The following is an 18,191-nucleotide window of genomic DNA, read 5'->3' as shown; positions in this document are numbered from 1 at the left end:
GACAAAATTTGAAACCAGAAATTTATCTTTATTAATCCCTTCTTTTAATTAATAAAATCATTATTAATTAATTATATAAAAGTGCACTGTAGCGATGAAAGGACAAATGCTATTTGTTTTGTAAAGTTGCCAATTTGAAGAATAAAAAATGATCACCATTCCTCAAATAACTTAGTAATATCCTCAATGAGAGAAAAATATATTAACTGATCTTACCACATTAGTTTGGAGTGAAGTCTTCTTCTCTTGGCAGAATTGAAGAACCTTACAGACCTCATCTGAACTCTGTGGGTGTGGAGAGAGTGAAGGGGAGGGGGATGTGACGTAGAGGGGATGGGACAGGGAGGGGATGGGACAGGGAGGGGAGGGGAGGGGACATGGAGGGGAGGTGAGTGAGGGGAGGAAGGGGAGGGGAAGGAAGGAGGGAAGAGGGAGAAAGGGGATAAAAAGGGAGGGAAGGGGAATAAAGCAAAATCATATTTAATCATGCTCATTGTTAATTTTAATTACGAGGCCTATTGGGAAACACAAATTAATTCCTGCATCTCATTTAAAAAAAAGAAAAAGTAGCTGGAGATACATGTATACGAGTGAAATGTACACAGAGTAAGAATCAGGGAGGTTGGTCATCAAAATAGATACTTGAAAAAGAAAGGGGAATGTTCTTTGTGTTTAAAAAATGGCTTTAAACGTGAGTCACAGGACATTATAAACATAAGTAAACAACACTTATTCACAAACCCAACTGTTTTCATTATTTTTCAGTTTATTATCCAATTCCAACATAAGTTTTTAAACCAGGAGGAGGAAATATGATCAAGAAACAAGAAGGATCAAGAAAATGCAACCAAAGTACATGTACCATTTCCTCTCTAGCAGAAAAAATAGACCAATATAACTGTCAGATACGAAACTAAAAGAGAAACCTGATAATTGTCCCACAAATCAAATATTAAGATTAGTGGTAATTAGCAAGTCACTGTGTTTAAAAATACCTGGTAAAATTTAAAAGAATTATATCAAGAAACAAAACCAGAGTTGTGGACTTGTGGTCACATGCTGATGATTCATATCATTTGTAGATGTATATGTTTAAAATATGTTGATTTATACGTAAAATTTGGTCTTCATTTCAATAAACCTTGTTGGAGCTATTAAAATGCATTACTTTATCAAGATCTTTGTCTTCTTATGCTACATGTACATTATTAAACAAATTCAAAGGTGCAGACTTCTCAAACAACTTAGCATTTGAATTTTAGAAGGTGAAACTAACTTGAAATGATTTAAGACCGATTACAAATGCAGCAACACCATGTAAAACAAGAACAAGTGGAATGCCTCTGGCCGTCTCACCTGCATCACGCGATTCAATATAGCAGCAGTGCTGATTTTGAAAACTACTTTAACTCGCACAAGATGTTCAGTGATACTTGGTTACTCTTATTTCCACGTTTTATGAACTAGACCAATACACTTATAGAGATATGATGGCAATTCAACAAATACCCCCAACGTGGCCAAAGTTCTTTGACCTTACATGACCTTTGACCTTGATCATGTGACCTGAAACTCGCACAGGATGTTCAGTGATACTTGATTACTATTATGTCCAAGTTTTATGAACTAGACCAACACACTTTCAAATTTATGGCTGTAATTCAACAAATACCCCAATTTGGCCAAAGTTCATTGACCCTAAATGACCTTTGACCTTGATCATGTGACCTGAAACTTGCACAGGATGTTCAGTAATACTTGATTACTATTATGTCCAAGTTTCATGAATCAGATCCATAAACTTTCAAAGTTATGATGGTAATTCAACAGATACCCCCATTCGGCCAAAGTTCATTGACCCTAAATGACCTTTGACCTTGGTCATGTGATGTGAAACTCAAGCAGGATGTTCAGTGATACTTGATTAACCTTATGTATAAGTTTCATGAACTAGGTCCATATATTTTCTAAGTTATGATGACATTTCAAAAACTTAACCTTAGGTTAAGATTTTGATGTTGATTCCCCCAACATGGTCTAAGTTCATTGACCCTAAATGACCTTTGACCTTGGTCATGTGACATGAAACTCAGGCAGGATGTTCAGTAATACTTGATTAACCTTATGGCCAAGTTTCATGAACTAGGTCCATATACTTTCTAAGTTATGCTGTCATTTCAAAAACTTAACCTCAGGTTAAGATTTGGTGTTGACGCCGCCGCCGCCGTCGCCGTCGGAAAAGCGGCGCCTATAGTCTCACTCTGCTATGCAGGTGAGACAAAAATGGTGACAACGTTTAAAATAAGATTTGTTTTTTTTAAATCAGCTGAAATGTTGGGCAACCATTTTTGTGTACATTAGTCCAATTAAAAATTTTCTGAGTGCAAAATACATGTATCATGTGACTGTTTGTAAAATGGTCATTTTGGCGATTCAAAAATTTGACAGCATACACTGATACAGTAAACAATTTTAAGATAAATCCATATTTTCCAATCACTTTAAGACAGTTTTGTCACACGATTCAATCATGTCCATAACTTTGTATCTATTAAATAGAAGTGAAACTTGATTTCGACACTTCAAATGTATGTACATGTACATGTATACAAGTTATTACTGGCAGATAAGTTTTGGGTCAAATGACACTTTTAGTTCGCACACATCACACATTTTTAAACTCCATGCTCAGATTATTTTATAACTCAAGTCAGTTCCTCTTTCGACTGAGAAAATCACTTATCAATACAAGAAAAATCCTATCATAACCTTAGATAGGTTTAAAGATTTAACACTACACGCAAGCAGTTTTCTTAGTTCAATCTTCATCCAAGCCTAAAAGATTATCGTTTATTCCAGGGTGGGATGTCATTTTGACCTCTTTGTATTAACTGAGATTCTGTGGTAAATGTTCTCATACAATACATGTAAGTATATAAAATAATCAACTTTCTGCACTGTCAGTTATGTAACATGATGCATTTCAAGGTGTGTGTGTGTGTGGGGGGGGGGTGTAACACAATACAATGTATATCATTATCACCCCCTTGCCCCTTGAATAATACATGTAGGTTCACTACTCCAATCAACATCAGTGCTACAAGCATACATTTTTTTAAATAAGGATTCCAGGACCCCGAAACATAAAGCTTAGCAATTGATCGCAGTGCTAAAGTTTACAATCTATCACAAGCCCCACAATCAATAGCTTAACTTTATGTTACCATGCCAAGGTCGATTGACGGTGACGTTTAGTCCTGGTTGTGAGACTATATTGTATTAGGCACTGTTTCAAACTTAGCATAAGGACAAATTCAAGTGTTTTGCACATATGGTGAAGAATTGGTGTAAGGAAAAAAATTATCAAAATGAACAAAATGATAAATTGATCCAATTCTGTCAAGTCTTTGTTAGTGGGACTACACACACAAAGTGTTGTCCCAACCATTACATTGTGTTTAAATATATAAAAGGTAAGAGGGGGAGTGGCTTTGTAGAGCGATCCATTGCATCCACAAATATATTAACGTTGGAGACCATAATCCAGCATTCTATTGATAAAATTAGCTATTTTTTTAAAGGAATTGGTCTATTTCTCACTAATCTCACGACATTACCGTCCCAAACATTTTATTCCACCTATGTGTAGAGGAGTTGTGGCACAGTGGATACATGTAAGTCTCTGGGGTCAGGGGTTCAAATCCCAACACAGCATGCACATCACTTGACAAGACATTTATCTACAATTGCCCACTCTCCCCCAGGTGTGTGTTTCATAAAGCTGTTCGTAAGATATGAATGACTTCACGCACGACTGGTGATCCTTTCTTGTGCTGTGTGATATCCCTATTTAATTGATTTAGGACCTAAGATCATGTTCCAATGGTGCGTAAAGTTGTGCGTAACTTTACGAACAGCTTTATGAAACACCCACCAGGGCCCCGTCTTACAAAGAGTTACGATTGATCCAATAAATCGTAACTCTATGGAAATCCATCAGTGTCATAATTTATTCTACAGGAAATTTGAACAATGTCCTTTCTAAACAAAGAAAAGCACAGTGAATTTTCAAGAAAACAATGAATGCATGAATATACATGTACATCATATAGTATTTTGAACAAACATGCATAATAGATGTTGACGTTACTGGCCGTCCATAGTTGTGATTGATCGGATCAATCGCAGCTCTTTGTAAGACGGGGCCCAGGTCAGGTGTGGTAAATTGGTACCCAGGAAGAAAGAATTCCTTGAATACTCAAGCACCTGATCAGTGTAGACTTGCTAAAGCCAGGGATATAGTATGCAGCACTAAGAAAAATTGAATTAAGTGCTATATGTTGGATATTATCACAGCTTCCGCCTCAGGATAGTAAAATAAACAATGAGATTGTGTTCATGCCAAAAAGGAGAGGAAATCCTGGTACACAACAGGAAAAGCATTTTATAATTGTGCTATGATTGAAACATAACTCTCTTGAGATCAAACACCACTGCTGCAGAAAAAAAATCGAACTGCATGTTAAAGACCCCCCCCCCCCTCTTCTAATCCCTTTCCTCTCCTTTGCCATCCTCCCTACTTGACCCCTCCCCCTTCCCTATTTTCCCTCACATTCCCTACCCATCTCTACTTCTCTTCCTTTTTCCTCTTGGCGTGTACCAGCTGCACCGAAACATTGTTAGCACTAACAATACTCTAACAGAAGCCTCTGTTACAACTGATCTGATAATGTTGCAACAACATCTTTATTCACATCTTGAATCATTGTTTGACATCACAATCTGAAATATGTGACTGGATCTACTGTTAGTGCTCTGTTAGCACCAGTGACCAATTTCTGCAGGACTTCAGCTCCAAGGTTTTCAACCATAGACTGGCAGATACCCTCCAGACTTTCCATCACAACGCAGGCCTGTTTGGTGGTATTTCTCCCCCCCCCCCCCCTCCCCTCTCTCTTTCTCCTTGCTCACACACCCAGAATACCCTTCCTCCTCTTACCAATTCAGTGACCAATTTCTGCAGGACTTCAGCTCCAAGGTTTTCAACCATCGTCTGGCAGATAGCCTCCAGACTTTCCATCACAACACAGGCCTGTTTGGCAGCATCAATGATTTCCGTCTGATGGAAAAATTAAATATAAACCTTTAAAGTCTGGACACAAAGTCTTTAAGGTTAACCAGTTCCCTAACATACATGTTTGTATATCACTCTGTTATTAGATATTCCATATTGAAATTATTGTATTAAATAACGTCTTGAAGTTGTTATTAAAACAGTTGACTTACACATAAATAAATATGATAATCAAATATCATACATCCTACAACAGGAAAATATACCCTGGGGGCAAGAAAATTCCCTTTTTTCAATGATTTTTTTTAATGCCCCCATTAGTTGCAAAACAGGTCATGGGAATTTCTTGTGTAATATCTGATTATTAAATCAATGCAGACATTGACTTGAAGTGAACAGACTACAGGAAAAGGGTCCCATAAAAATAATGAGCTTTCGATAATATGACGAAATGCACACACACAAAAAATCAGCATAACCAAGCATGTTCAAAATACTGAATGTACAGATTTATGTTTTATTCATCTGATCTGTCCTCTTGATCTTTTTTATTCTGTTTTCAAACACTCCCCATAATCTCCCCGGTCCTACATGTACTGTACATGTGTGGCAACGAATCCCAATTGCATAAAGAAGACAAATGTATTGTAAAGATAAAAACTTACCTGAACAGAAGTCTGTTCCAGGATATTCTGTACTCCATTGATAAAAGCTTCACAGTCTGAGCATGATGTTGATTCCTATGAAACAGGAAAAGAATTCATGAATAAAATAATATTAATGAAATAACACAGCCCTACATGTATGTCATTTACAGTAGAGCTCCAGTCAAACCTGTCTATTAAAGGCCATCCAAGGAAACATATTTAAAGTGACCACTATAGACAAGTGACCACTGTAGACAGGTGAACTTTATAACCAGGTCCAATATAAACACACATTCCTTCCAATTTTGGTGGGCACTAAAGACAGGTTTTCATTATAGACAGCTGGCCATTATTGACAGGGTTGACTGTAATGGGTCCCATTTCATAAAGACTTGTTACAGTAACAAGTGCCAAATTTTGAAACAACCAATCAAATTGCAGGATTTCAGTAGCTTTAAACTGTTATTGCAACGTTGTTACTATAACAAGGTTGATGAAACAGGACCCAGGTCCAATATAAACACACATTCCTTTCAAATAGGTTCGACTGTACAGTAATTAAATTCTGATTCAAGTTATGTCATAGTTGTAAAAAAAATCAACATATCAAAACAGTGTTGTGTTTGCTTCATATGGTTTTACATTTTAAATGGTCTTTTTTTAATGCTTAGTGATGAAACTTGCAGTTATAGCCCTCACAGGTGGTTGTGTGATTGTTTGGATATAGCTCCACACTACCATAATGGCCACAAAAAGCCACACAGTCAATTTTATGAGCTCCTTTAAGGCGGTGCTGCACCATCCCAAGTATGCTGAACCACGAGATTTTAGCCTGATCGGCCCTCTTCGCGATTAATCTCGAGATTCAAGAAACCCCGTCTCCACCATCGCAAGAAGAGCGATTCCTGCTCGAGCGAGGCTTCGATGCATTATGGTCTGAAGCCGTGAATAAATAATCCCGAGTGCGTCTGCACCTACGAATTAGCGCGATAATTCGTAAAATAGCGCGCTATTTTGCAAATAATCCCAAGTTGACTTGGGATTGCAATCTCGAGATTAATCCTACGAACTAGCGCGATAATTGCGTCTCCATTGCAAATAATCTCGAGATTGTTCAGATCGGGATAATTTGCCGGATCAGAAATAGCGCACTAATTTGAAAACTCGGGATGGTGCAGACGGCTCTTTAGTGTCAAATATGAGAAATAATATGTAAATTACTGTACACTTCTACATGATGTACTGTCAAAATACAGCAGCAATCCAAAATTTCAAATGGTTTCCCCATAGGAGTAAAGATTTAAACTAAAGTTTAACTTCAGAATACAGGCCATTGTGTCAGATTAAAATTTGAATCTCTTTGTCCTTTTGATAGGAAATACATACATGGGAAGTACATGTTCATTCATTCCAACCTGTCCCATTGACCCATTCCTCTATGTTACAAGAAATTTAAATCTAAACCAAGTTCTGTTGCATTACATTACATGCCTTCAATACCTAATTTTCAATTTGATGATCGGACATTATCTTAATAAAAAAAAACATTAGGTCATTACATATAATGTAATGCATTAAACTTTGTAGAAAATTTATCCAACATCATAAATTTAACACTTACTTCAAAAGGTATCAATGCACACTAATTATCCTCGATTTTATATTGTGTAAATGCTGTTCTTGCCTCAATGTACTCATTTAATCTAGAAAATTAAAACCCAACCCAAACAACTATCCTGGTTGTTATGTACATGTACATGTTACACATCTTTCGACAGTGACCCTATTGATACAATACAGCCCTTTCACACAGTAAAAATATCGTAATTTGAATGATGATTCCAGTGAAAAATAAGGCTAATGAAGAATATTTAGCACGTGTGAAACCAAACTAGAACATGATTAGAATCACGAATGCTAATCAGTCACGATAACAATAGCAATCATCATTACAATGATGATTCAAGACTCGCGTGTGAAAAGGCCCTTAATGATATTGTTGATCTGTACATGTAGATCACAAGATCATGGACTACAGGGTTTCTGAGATACAGATCTGACCCACCAAAATTACTTCCCAGGGATTTGAAAAAGGATTAAAGGGCATGTGACATCACAAACAATAACACAAAGATGTGTTCATTATACTGGTTATGGTTGGTTGCTTTAATCTACATGTATGGTCCAAAGCTCAGCCTTAATACATCTTATCCAGACAAGACATTTCATAAACTTCCATTTGTTCATAAAGTCAGTTTTGTAGGATTTACATAATGTAGCTTTGAATGCCTGAAATTGTGAATAATTTTTTGTTTTTGAGCAGCAGTAAAATAACACGTACCCTTTTGTACAAAGTTTCTGGTGAGTTGCCCTGTAACTATTAAATGTTACATCTCATAATCTCCTGACTACAAGTATTTCATTTTCATGGATTTACTTCCCTCATTTTTGTTTGCAATTCACTTCCACTTTATAGCATTATACAGTAACATTAATAGGTGATGAATAAATATGCAGTCCATGTTTCCTGACTTTTTACGTCAGAACAAAGATCAAGACATTATATTACAAACGCAGGGAATTCCTTGAAGTCATTTACAAACATGTTGGTAAACTGCACATATTGAAACAAATGTGTGAAATTCCCCATAACAAGGAACTTGATATAAAAAAATAACTTAACGAGACATTACAACACTCAACCTACATGTAGAGTGCATCAATATCCTACATGTAGAACATGTTAACATGTAATTCCTCTCGATTTACATTTTGCAACTTCCAAATACCCAATGCTAATATTTTTATGGCATTATACTGATCTGATTATCTAGCAACATGTGATTGTAAGACAAATTTAGACTATTTAACTGATTACTGTACACCTACCACATCCACTTGACATAAATAAGTAAACAAACAGACTATCAATAAGAAGGTCCCTGGAGATTAACAAATCAAAACTTGAAAGATAACAAAAGGGGTGGATATGTAGGATGAGCAAACTCTACTGCTGGACTCTTCAACAGTTTTAAGCAGTGCACATTGTCAGCATTTCTTACAAAGTCCATTTTATTCTCCTCGATGATGATGACTGATGAAGGTGTTGATGGTGATAATGATGATGATGATAGATGATGATAATGGTAATGGTGATGATGTTTATGAAGATGATGACGATGATGAATGATGATGATGATGATGATGTTGTTGCTGATGATGATGATGAAGATGTTGTTGCTGATGATGATGATAATGATGATCATGACAATGGTGATTACGATGATGGTAATAGTGATGATGTTGATGATGATGACGACAACGACGAGATATATTGGTGGTGGTGGTGATCATGTTATTAATGGTGGTGGTGATGATAAGTTTGACAATGATTTGACAGGGAGGCGCGATAGCTCAGTCGGTAGAGCGGTGGATTCGTATTCCGGTGACCCGCATTCGATTCCCACTTGGTGCGCTAGTGCCCTTTGGTAAGGCATTAATCCTCATTACCAGGTCCTTCGGAGAGGACCTTAAGCCGTCGGTCCTCTGATTGCTTGCTTACAAGCATTCATGCTTTCTCAGCAATCAGGTAAAAAATCCCCACCGATCACCAATGACGGTAACAAGACATGATAATGGTGACTGTGGTGGTAATGATGTTGATGATAAAAGAATCTGCAGCAATAGTACTCACTTCAACAAGTTTGCCCCTCCAGTAGTTCTGGATACAGTACTCTACAGCTCCACATTCATCTGCATGTGATGCACTCTGGCACCAATACGAAGCACCTTCGCTGCATTTTGATCTGTAGATTGCTGCAGGGTTTAGTGCACTAGCTGAAAAGCAAAAGAATATCAAGATATCCATGTTGTTTAATTGTCGAACTATTGTACGCAGATTGAATTTTTTTTAATCAGTAAAATTCATTTCGAGGCCCCCATCACTTTCAAGCTTTTAAGCTCCAAGCTTAAGATGGAGGTCTCCCACATTTCTATATACATGTATATGTGTTCAGTAATTAAAGAAAATGTATATACATGTATAGATATAATTTTCACAGTACAGTTGATATTTTATAATGATTTATGTACATTATTCATTATGTTTAAAAAAATATTTGCCTATTATGTAATATTGAAAAAAAAAAATTATTATACTTGTATATACCGGTACTTTGTTTTTGTTTTGAAATGTGGAAATAAAATAAATCAAATCAAATCAAATCAAATATTAAAATTAAAGGCATCAATAGTTTAAAGATAATGCTCAGAATGAGAGGAATTAACAAATGACACTTTTGAAGGTGTGGGGTATATCAATACTACTCTTTCGTTGTAAGGTATCAAAGCTTGGTATTTTTTTGCTATGATTCTGAGGTTATATTCCATAACTTCCAATGATTGCCTCCTATGCCATGTTTACATTGTAGGTGCATTTTGGGAATCCATATTTAATTTCCTATCAGAAAATGTATAGTTTTATAACTGGCCTAATACAAAACACATGGCCATAACATAGACACATATTTTAACATTAGATTTAGCCTATGTGTAAAAATAATGTATTAGATATTGAACATTCTTGATTTGTACATTAAATTGTATTCATTTCATAGCAAAATACCTTGAAACCAAATTTATAATCATAATACATGTATGCCTACGAGGATGAATAAAACTTTCTGACTGTAAGCTTACATGAAAAAGAAGAATGGAAGAAAAAAGAAAGAATACTATGTATGAAAATAAGATTTTGGGGCATAATCTGATCTTCCCAGTGATAAATTGATTATAGCAAATTAGTGTGGATTCTTCTACAGAGATAACGCTGCCCAGATTTTAATCTCTGAAGAGAGATGGAATTTTTTTATACAGTGATTGATGAACAGACATTCTTATTTTGTTTTATAATTGCACAGAGGTGATGTTGATTACTAGATTCTAAACATTTTCAAAAACTTTAATCGTTCAAATGCTTTTATTTTGATGAAAGTATTGCATTAACAATAAACACTCAATAATAAATTTTAGGGTATATGTTCTCTGTACAGACTGGCAGAATGACCTCAGTCTATGGTCTTTTCTTCTCTCTTCTCTTTTTTTTTCCTTTATATTTTACCCAAAAAAAATATTTTGTTTTATTTTTAAAGTAATGTTTGTCACTGAATGATTAAAGATGTCACATTCAAAGATGTCTCCTCGCATGACTAAGTACTTTTCAAGTGGTATTTTGGCCAAGTTTTTTCTTCAGTGAAAATGTACTTCATTTGCCACAAAGAGGGGAAATATTGACGGGTAATTCAAACCACCCAAACTCTGTGGCTTCGTCCCTAAATGCTCAAATTGACATATGGTACCCGTATATCTTCATGTAACTTGTATACTTGAAATGAAAATGCAATCTTGAGATAGACCCTAGTTTCACTTCATTTTCCATTCAAACTAGAATAATTTCTAATTAAAATATACATCTGAAATTCATTTCAAAGCAGCATGATATGAATTAAGGAAAAACATGGACAAGTAGTTTAAGGTATTTTTTTGTCCCTTTTTCCCAAACATTTTTAACGTTTTGCAAAATTTGCACATTTTATTGGTGTTAGAACTGTTCATGTAAACGTTTTGATTCAAGCCCATTGCACTGGGTATGTATCATCCCATATCATGGACATCGACATCATCTATTTTTTTTTTTTCCTCAAATTTATACAGCATCATTTCTTGTTAAAACACATTGTCATTCACACAAGTGATTCATCATGTTCATTGACATTGACATACTAACTTCTAGGTATATAAAGAAATATATCAAAATAAGCTTTAGTACAATATAGAAGATAGACCTAATTTCAAGTCAAATTTTCAGTGCACAACCACAGGCCATATCAGACACAGCGATGCATGACGACGCGTCACATAGAGCTCAGAGCCATTTCCAGCCAACTAGGCCTTGGCCGCCTTAACCCAGGGAGCTCCGGCCCGCTTCGCGGGCTGGAGCCCAGGAGTCCACCGTGCATTTAGACATAGACACGGGACTAGGGTAGATTGTGGTCTCAATAACTTGGAAAGAAAATTGTGAAAACAGAAATTATGTACTTACCACGATTATATGGATGAAGGTCTATCGTGTGGCAGTATCCTGACATCGAGGCACAGACTGGAACCTCAAAAAACGAAAAGTTCTCTCCTTCTACCCTAGTCTCGAACGGCCATTTTGTTATGAATTTTGAAAGAATAAAAAAATAGGAGTAATACTACTTTTTACTAGGAGGTATCGCGACAGAACTTTTCGTTTTTTTGAGGTTCCAGCCAGTCTGTGCCTCAATGTAAGGATACTGCCACATGATAGACTTTCATCCATATAATCGTGGTAAGTGCATAATTTCTGTTTTCACAATTTTCTTTCCAAGTTATTGAGACCACAATCTACCCTAGTCCCGTGTCTATGTCTAAATGCACGGTGGACTCCTGGCGGCCCGCTTTGCGGGCCGGAGCTCCCTGGCCCTGGGTTAAGGCCGCCTGAGCTTCCCGTGTGAAATAGACACATCACCGCTCACTTTTTCTCTCTCGTGTTCTCAAATAACAATGATACTCACTGGCAGCAAACAGCGCCACAAATGTAACAAGGATCTTCATCTTCGTAGAATTCAACCTTTCGTCCCCTTGATCAGACAGAAAGTGGCGAAACCCTCATAGATTCAATGCTGATTAAAGTTAAGAAGTTACCAGACAACTTCCGAGTTCAGCTCGTCGCGCGACGTTGTATCACAATCATGGATCATGTGATATTCTCATAGATCATACACGGTATGGTACGCGAAAGATTAACCATCGTCCCAAACACATTATAGTGTAGTACGACATACGACCAATGAGTTTACGCATGAGAGCGCATTCATGGCGTGGGCGAAAATAGCAATTACATGCAGATATCTCTATGTTACAGTATATTGATAGACGTGACCATTATGAACCGAAATCTGTCTCTCTTTCATTTTCCCAATTTTAGGGGCAAGGCCCAGGACTGGTATAGAGTACCGAAGTGATGACGTCACAAAAAACTTTTTTTTTAAATCATTTCAGCGTTTTTTATACCATATTTTCCCAGAAGGAAAAACCAGTAAGACCAGTAATTTTTTTTACTGGTTTCCAGTAGAATTTTACTGGTTTCCAGTATATTTTTACTGGGCCAGTTGATTTTTAACTGGACCAGTAAAAATCAACTGGAGACCAGTTCCAACAATTGCATTCCAGTTAAAGCAATTAGTAATACCAGTTAAATTGATTTTCATAAAACTGGTGTTTCTGGTCCAATAAATGGTTTCCAGTAGATTTTTACTGGTTTCCAGTATATATGTTTACTGGACCAGTTGATTTTTAACTGGACCAGTAAAAATCAACTGGAGACCAGTTCAAACTATTGCATTCCAGTTGAAGCAAAGTAGAAATACCACTTAAATTGTTTTTCATCAAACTGGTGTTACTGGTCCAATAAATAATGACTTTATTTCAAGTCAGATCATTTGACGAATTATGGAAAATGAATCTTGCAATTCAGAGAAAGTTATTATCGTTATCATTGTTATCATCATTCTTCTTATAATTATCATAATTATTATTATTATGATCATAATTGTTGTCATCATTCTTATTACTGTTATCATTGTTATCGATATTGTAATAATCATTATTAATATTATCATAATTATCAAGTATTAACATTATCATTAAAATAATTATTTCCTTTAATTATGATTAAGATCAAAGCAAGATATATTCCTCTGATATAGTCAACCGGTCTAAAGTAATTCATCCTTTGAAATTGAACTGGTCAAGACCAGTAATACCAGTAATTCTGGTGATGCTGATCACATGGTTTACCTCATTTGCATATTTCCTATTTTAAAAAGGAAAATCAGGATTTAGAATGGAATATCCTTGCAATGGCACTCATTGTTGTTTAAAAACTTTCCAAATAAGTGTGTGAACTAATTCACAATGAAAATGTGTAATTTCATATATCACATTTAAAATAACAGCAGAAATATTAATTTACTAACCATCTTTTCCATCACATTTCACTGACCATGGTATATAACAAACCAAATGCATGTAATAAATTGATCCAGTAAGACCAGTACGAGGACCAGTTCGACCAGTTTGAGGACCAGTCAGACCAGTTCTAAATACCAGTAAAGACCAGCTTGAATTGGATACCAGTATGAAGACCAGTGAGACCAGAAACAAGACCAGTATAAAATTCCAGTAATTCAAGACCAGTTTAATTTTTAACTGGACCAGTAAAATTTTAACTGGACCAGTATGACCAGTTAGACCAGTAAACCGATGTTCCAATTTCCAGAGTTACCAGTTAAAATTCTACTGGTCTAACTGGTCCAGTGGAACTGGTTTTTCCTTCTGGGTTGGTATATAGCATGATGAACCCCCGACCCCCCCCCCCCCCACTACCAAAATTTGGTGAGAATTGATCCATGGGTGCATTAGATATGTCCTCATGAGTACACAATTAGCCCCATTGAAGTCAGTGTATATTGGCCTGGTTTTAAATAATATATTGACTTCAACAGGTATGACCCAGGACTAAAATCCAGTTGAAACCAATTAGAGCAAAACCAATTGAAACCAGTTGGCCAACTGGTTTCAATAGGGAAATTGGAACAACTGGAACCAATTAAAACCAATTGCCAACTGGTTCCAGTTAAAACCAATTGGGCAACTGGAACCAGTTGGCAATTGGTTTCAATTGGTTCCAGTTGAAACCAATTAAGCAACCAGTTGGCAACTGGTTTCAATTGGTTCCAGTTGTTCCAATTTCCCTATTAAAACCAGTTGAATCCAATTGGAGGCAACTGGTTTCAATTGGTTCCAGTTGAAACCAATTGGAGGCAACTGGTTTCAACTGGAACCAGTTGAAATTAATTGGTTTCCAACTGGATCCAATTGGAAATTCCAGTTGGAATGAGTTAATTAGTTACAAATTAATTAGAATTTGCACTAACTATATTGCTCATGCCAACAAAGAAGCAGTGATATATGTTTATTAATACCAATGTAAAGGGCATTGATAAAATAGACTTTTTAATGTATATATATTTATATGAAAGATCTTCAAATATATGTATTTGTATTTGATGTAATTTGGTAACAGTTAGTGGTGTACTAATTATCTTATAATCTGTTTTAATTATAATCTATAACATTTATGAACATGGTTTTCACTGCTAAGCATTCTAAACACTTATTTGAAACAAGTATGGTACTTGAATTACAAAATAATTAAATAGATACAGTTTAAATGATGATGAATCACATAAAACATTAATCTGTGCACACTGGCAAATAATATGCAAATTAACTGGTTTCAATTGGAACCAGTTGGGTAACTGGAAAATTTCCAATTGGAAACCAATTGGAAGTCATTTCCAGTTACCCAACTGGATCCAGTTAGGATTTCCATGCAGTTACCAAACAGGTTCCAATTATAATTAATTTCCAGTTAATCACCTTTCCAGTTAGAAGTCATCTCCAGTTACCCAATTGGTTCCAGTTAGGATTTCCAGTTACCCAACTGGTTCCAGTTAGAAATCATTTCCAGTTGGAAGTCATTTCCAGTTACCCAACTGGTTCCAGTTAGGATTTCCAGTTACCCAACTGGTTCCAGTTAGAAATCATTTCCAGTTGGAAGTCATTTCCAGTTACCCAACTGGTTCCAGTTAGAAATCATTTCCAGTTACCCAACTGGTTCCAGTTAGGATTTCCAGTTACCCAACTGGTTCCAGTTAGAAATCATTTCCAGTTGGAAGTCATTTCCAGTTACCCAACTGGTTCCAGTTAGGATTTCCAGTTACCCAACTGGTTCCAGTTACAAATCATTTCCAGTTACCCAACTGGTTCAACTGACAGTTAATTCTTTTTTTAAAACCTCCATTGAAACTTGCCTCACCTCCTTTTAAATCGGCTTCACCATAATACAGTTTATTTTTTAAAACCTCCATTGAAACTTGCCTCACCTCCTTTTAAATTTGTAGTACAGTTTATTTTTTTTTAAACCTCCATTGAAACTTGCCTCACCTCCTTTTAAATTGGCTTCACCATAATACAGTTTATTCTTTTCAAAAACCTCCATTGAGGCTTGCCTCACCTCCTTTTAAATTGGCTTCACCATAACTTGTAATACAGTTTATTCTTTTTAAAAACCTCCATTGAATCTTGCCTCACCTCCTTTCAAATTTGTAGTACAGTTTATTCTTTTAAAAAACCTCAATTGAAACTTGCCTCACCTCCTTTTAAATTGGCTTCACCATAATACAGTTTATTTTTTTAAACCTCCATTGAAACTTGCCTCACCTCCTTTTGAATTGGCTTCACCATAATTTGTAGTACAGTTTATTCTTTTTAAAAACCTCCATTGAAACTTGCCTCACCTCCTTTTAAATTGGCTTCACCATAATTTGTAGTACAGTTTATTATTTTTTAAAAACCTCCATTGAAACTTGCCTCGCCTCCTTTTAAATTTGTAGTACAGTTTATTCTTTTTAAAAACCTCCATTGAAACTTGCCTCACCTCCTTTCAAATTTGTAGTACAGTTTATTCTTTTAAAAAACCTCAATTGAAACTTGCCTCACCTCCTTTTAAATTGGCTTCACCATAATACAGTTTATTTTTTAAAACCTCCATTGAAACTTGCCTCGATCACCTCCTTTTAAATTGGCTTCACCATAATACAGTTTATTCTTTTTAAAAACCTCCATTGAGGCTTGCCTCACATCCTTTTAAATTGGCTTCACCATAATTTGTAGCCGGTTAGGATTTCCAGTTACCCAACTGGTTCCAGTTAGGATTTCCAGTTTCCCAACTGGTTCCAGTTACAAATCATTTCCAGTTACCCAACTGGTTCCAGTTAGGATTTCCAGTTACCCAACAGGTTCCAGTTAGAAATCATTTCCAGTTGGAAGTCATTTCCAGTTACCCAACTGGTTCCAGTTAGGATTTCCAGTTGCCCAACTGGTTTCAATTGGTTTCAATTGGAAATTGTTATATTCCAGTTAAAACCAATTGAAACCAGTTGAAACCAATTGAAACCAATTGAAACCAGTTGGAAATCCAACTGGTTTCAATTGGATTTTTGTCCTGGGTGGGGTGTCCAAACTTCGCGCACTTTTCAAAAATATTCATCAGGCATAATTTTGTTCACAAAATATTCATAATTTATACAAAACCAATTCAAGAAATAGTTACCACATTGACGGCAAGATCGTAAACTATAAAATCATGGACGAAAATGTAAAGTAGGTCAAGGGGTTTCGCCGGTATCGCGATCTCAAAATTCTATTCCGATCGGCGAATGCGGGCTGTGCTGGAAAACCGTTCAGAAAAGTGTGACCTAACTTTGCGCACCAAAGCTTTTGTGGAGATTTAAACAAAAACTCAAGTTCAAAAAGTGAAAAATTAAATCAGATTGATGGCAAAATGCTATGGAATCGGTTAGTACCACATTTAACTCACATTTTTGATGATTTCTGCTTGCAAAATGGTGATATCGTGATGCTTGTGATTTCTTCAAAACGGGCGCTAGCGGTGACAAATTTGCCGATCTTTTGCCAATATTTTCATGAATACTGAACTCATCCTAAAGAAATTTTCATTATACGGTAATTTTAGGTCGCTTTTCACGTTGATGATGTCAGATTTTAAGGATATTGGCTAGTTATTTGAGATAAGGACCGTCCGCGAAGTATGGACACGCGCGAAGTTTGGACACACTGCCATACAATATGGGACAGGTATGTATTCATGAGGTCATATCTTGGGGCCCCATGGACTGATTCGATCCACCAAATTTGGGTTGTGGCGGTTTTTCATCATGTTCTACCAAAATATGGTGTCAAAAACGCTGATGTGAAAAAAAAAGTGAAAATTGATGACGTCAAACTTTGGTACTCCTCAATACGAGCATAAAATTATTTTCAAGTCTGAAGTCCTTTATAGTTTGAGCTGAATGAAGAACTATGATGCTGAAAGGGGTGGCGATCAGGCGATGGACACTTCACCTCCACCCCCCCCCCCCCCCTCCCTCTCGCACTCGGCAAGCTTTGCTCTGCAGGCCAAACATCCATTTGATTTTAATAACGGGATTGGCCGGCACTTCCGGTTTTTTTTTCAATGTTACGTAAATTTTTTGTGATCTCACGTACGAAGAGCAACCATCATGTCACGTCATACAAATTTCCTGAAATTCCATTTTCTGAAAAAAATGAAGGTAACTTAATTTGTGCAGATTTCATGAGAAACATCATTTTCATATTCCCTTCTATAAGAAAACTAATTTTATTCATCATGTTCCATTACTATGTAAATTTATATTATGATATATGGGAGAGCTGTCCGTATTTGATGTCACAAATTAAAGTTATAAAAATTCATAACTTTCTTATTCTTTGATGGATTT

The 18,191-nt window shown here is 36.1% G+C and overlaps 1 protein-coding gene across 7 annotated transcripts in view; it reads right to left on the bottom strand.

Annotated features, from left to right (window-relative positions):
* Positions 1–12,547, bottom strand: part of LOC129281952 (uncharacterized) — a 90,473-nt gene extending 77,926 nt beyond the window's left edge. For all 7 annotated transcript variants that reach the window (XM_064112771.1, XM_064112772.1, XM_064112775.1 and 4 more), the window contains exons 1-5: positions 12,318–12,547; positions 9,416–9,558; positions 5,740–5,814; positions 5,000–5,119; positions 217–285 (exon numbers count right to left, since the gene is read on the bottom strand). In XM_064112771.1, coding sequence (XP_063968841.1) covers positions 217–285; positions 5,000–5,119; positions 5,740–5,814; positions 9,416–9,558; positions 12,318–12,357 — 447 coding nt within the window. In that variant the 5' untranslated portion in view covers positions 12,358–12,547. The remainder of the gene's footprint in view (positions 1–216; positions 286–4,999; positions 5,120–5,739; positions 5,815–9,415; positions 9,559–12,317) is intronic.
* Between the last annotated feature and the right edge of the window lie 5,644 nt (positions 12,548–18,191).

Source organism: Lytechinus pictus, chromosome 18 (genome assembly GCF_037042905.1).
Source record: "Lytechinus pictus isolate F3 Inbred chromosome 18, Lp3.0, whole genome shotgun sequence".
Classification (NCBI taxonomy): domain Eukaryota; kingdom Metazoa; phylum Echinodermata; class Echinoidea; order Temnopleuroida; family Toxopneustidae; genus Lytechinus; species Lytechinus pictus.
Note: the sequence above shows the minus strand (reverse complement) of the source record. Positions and strands in the feature narration are given on the sequence as shown.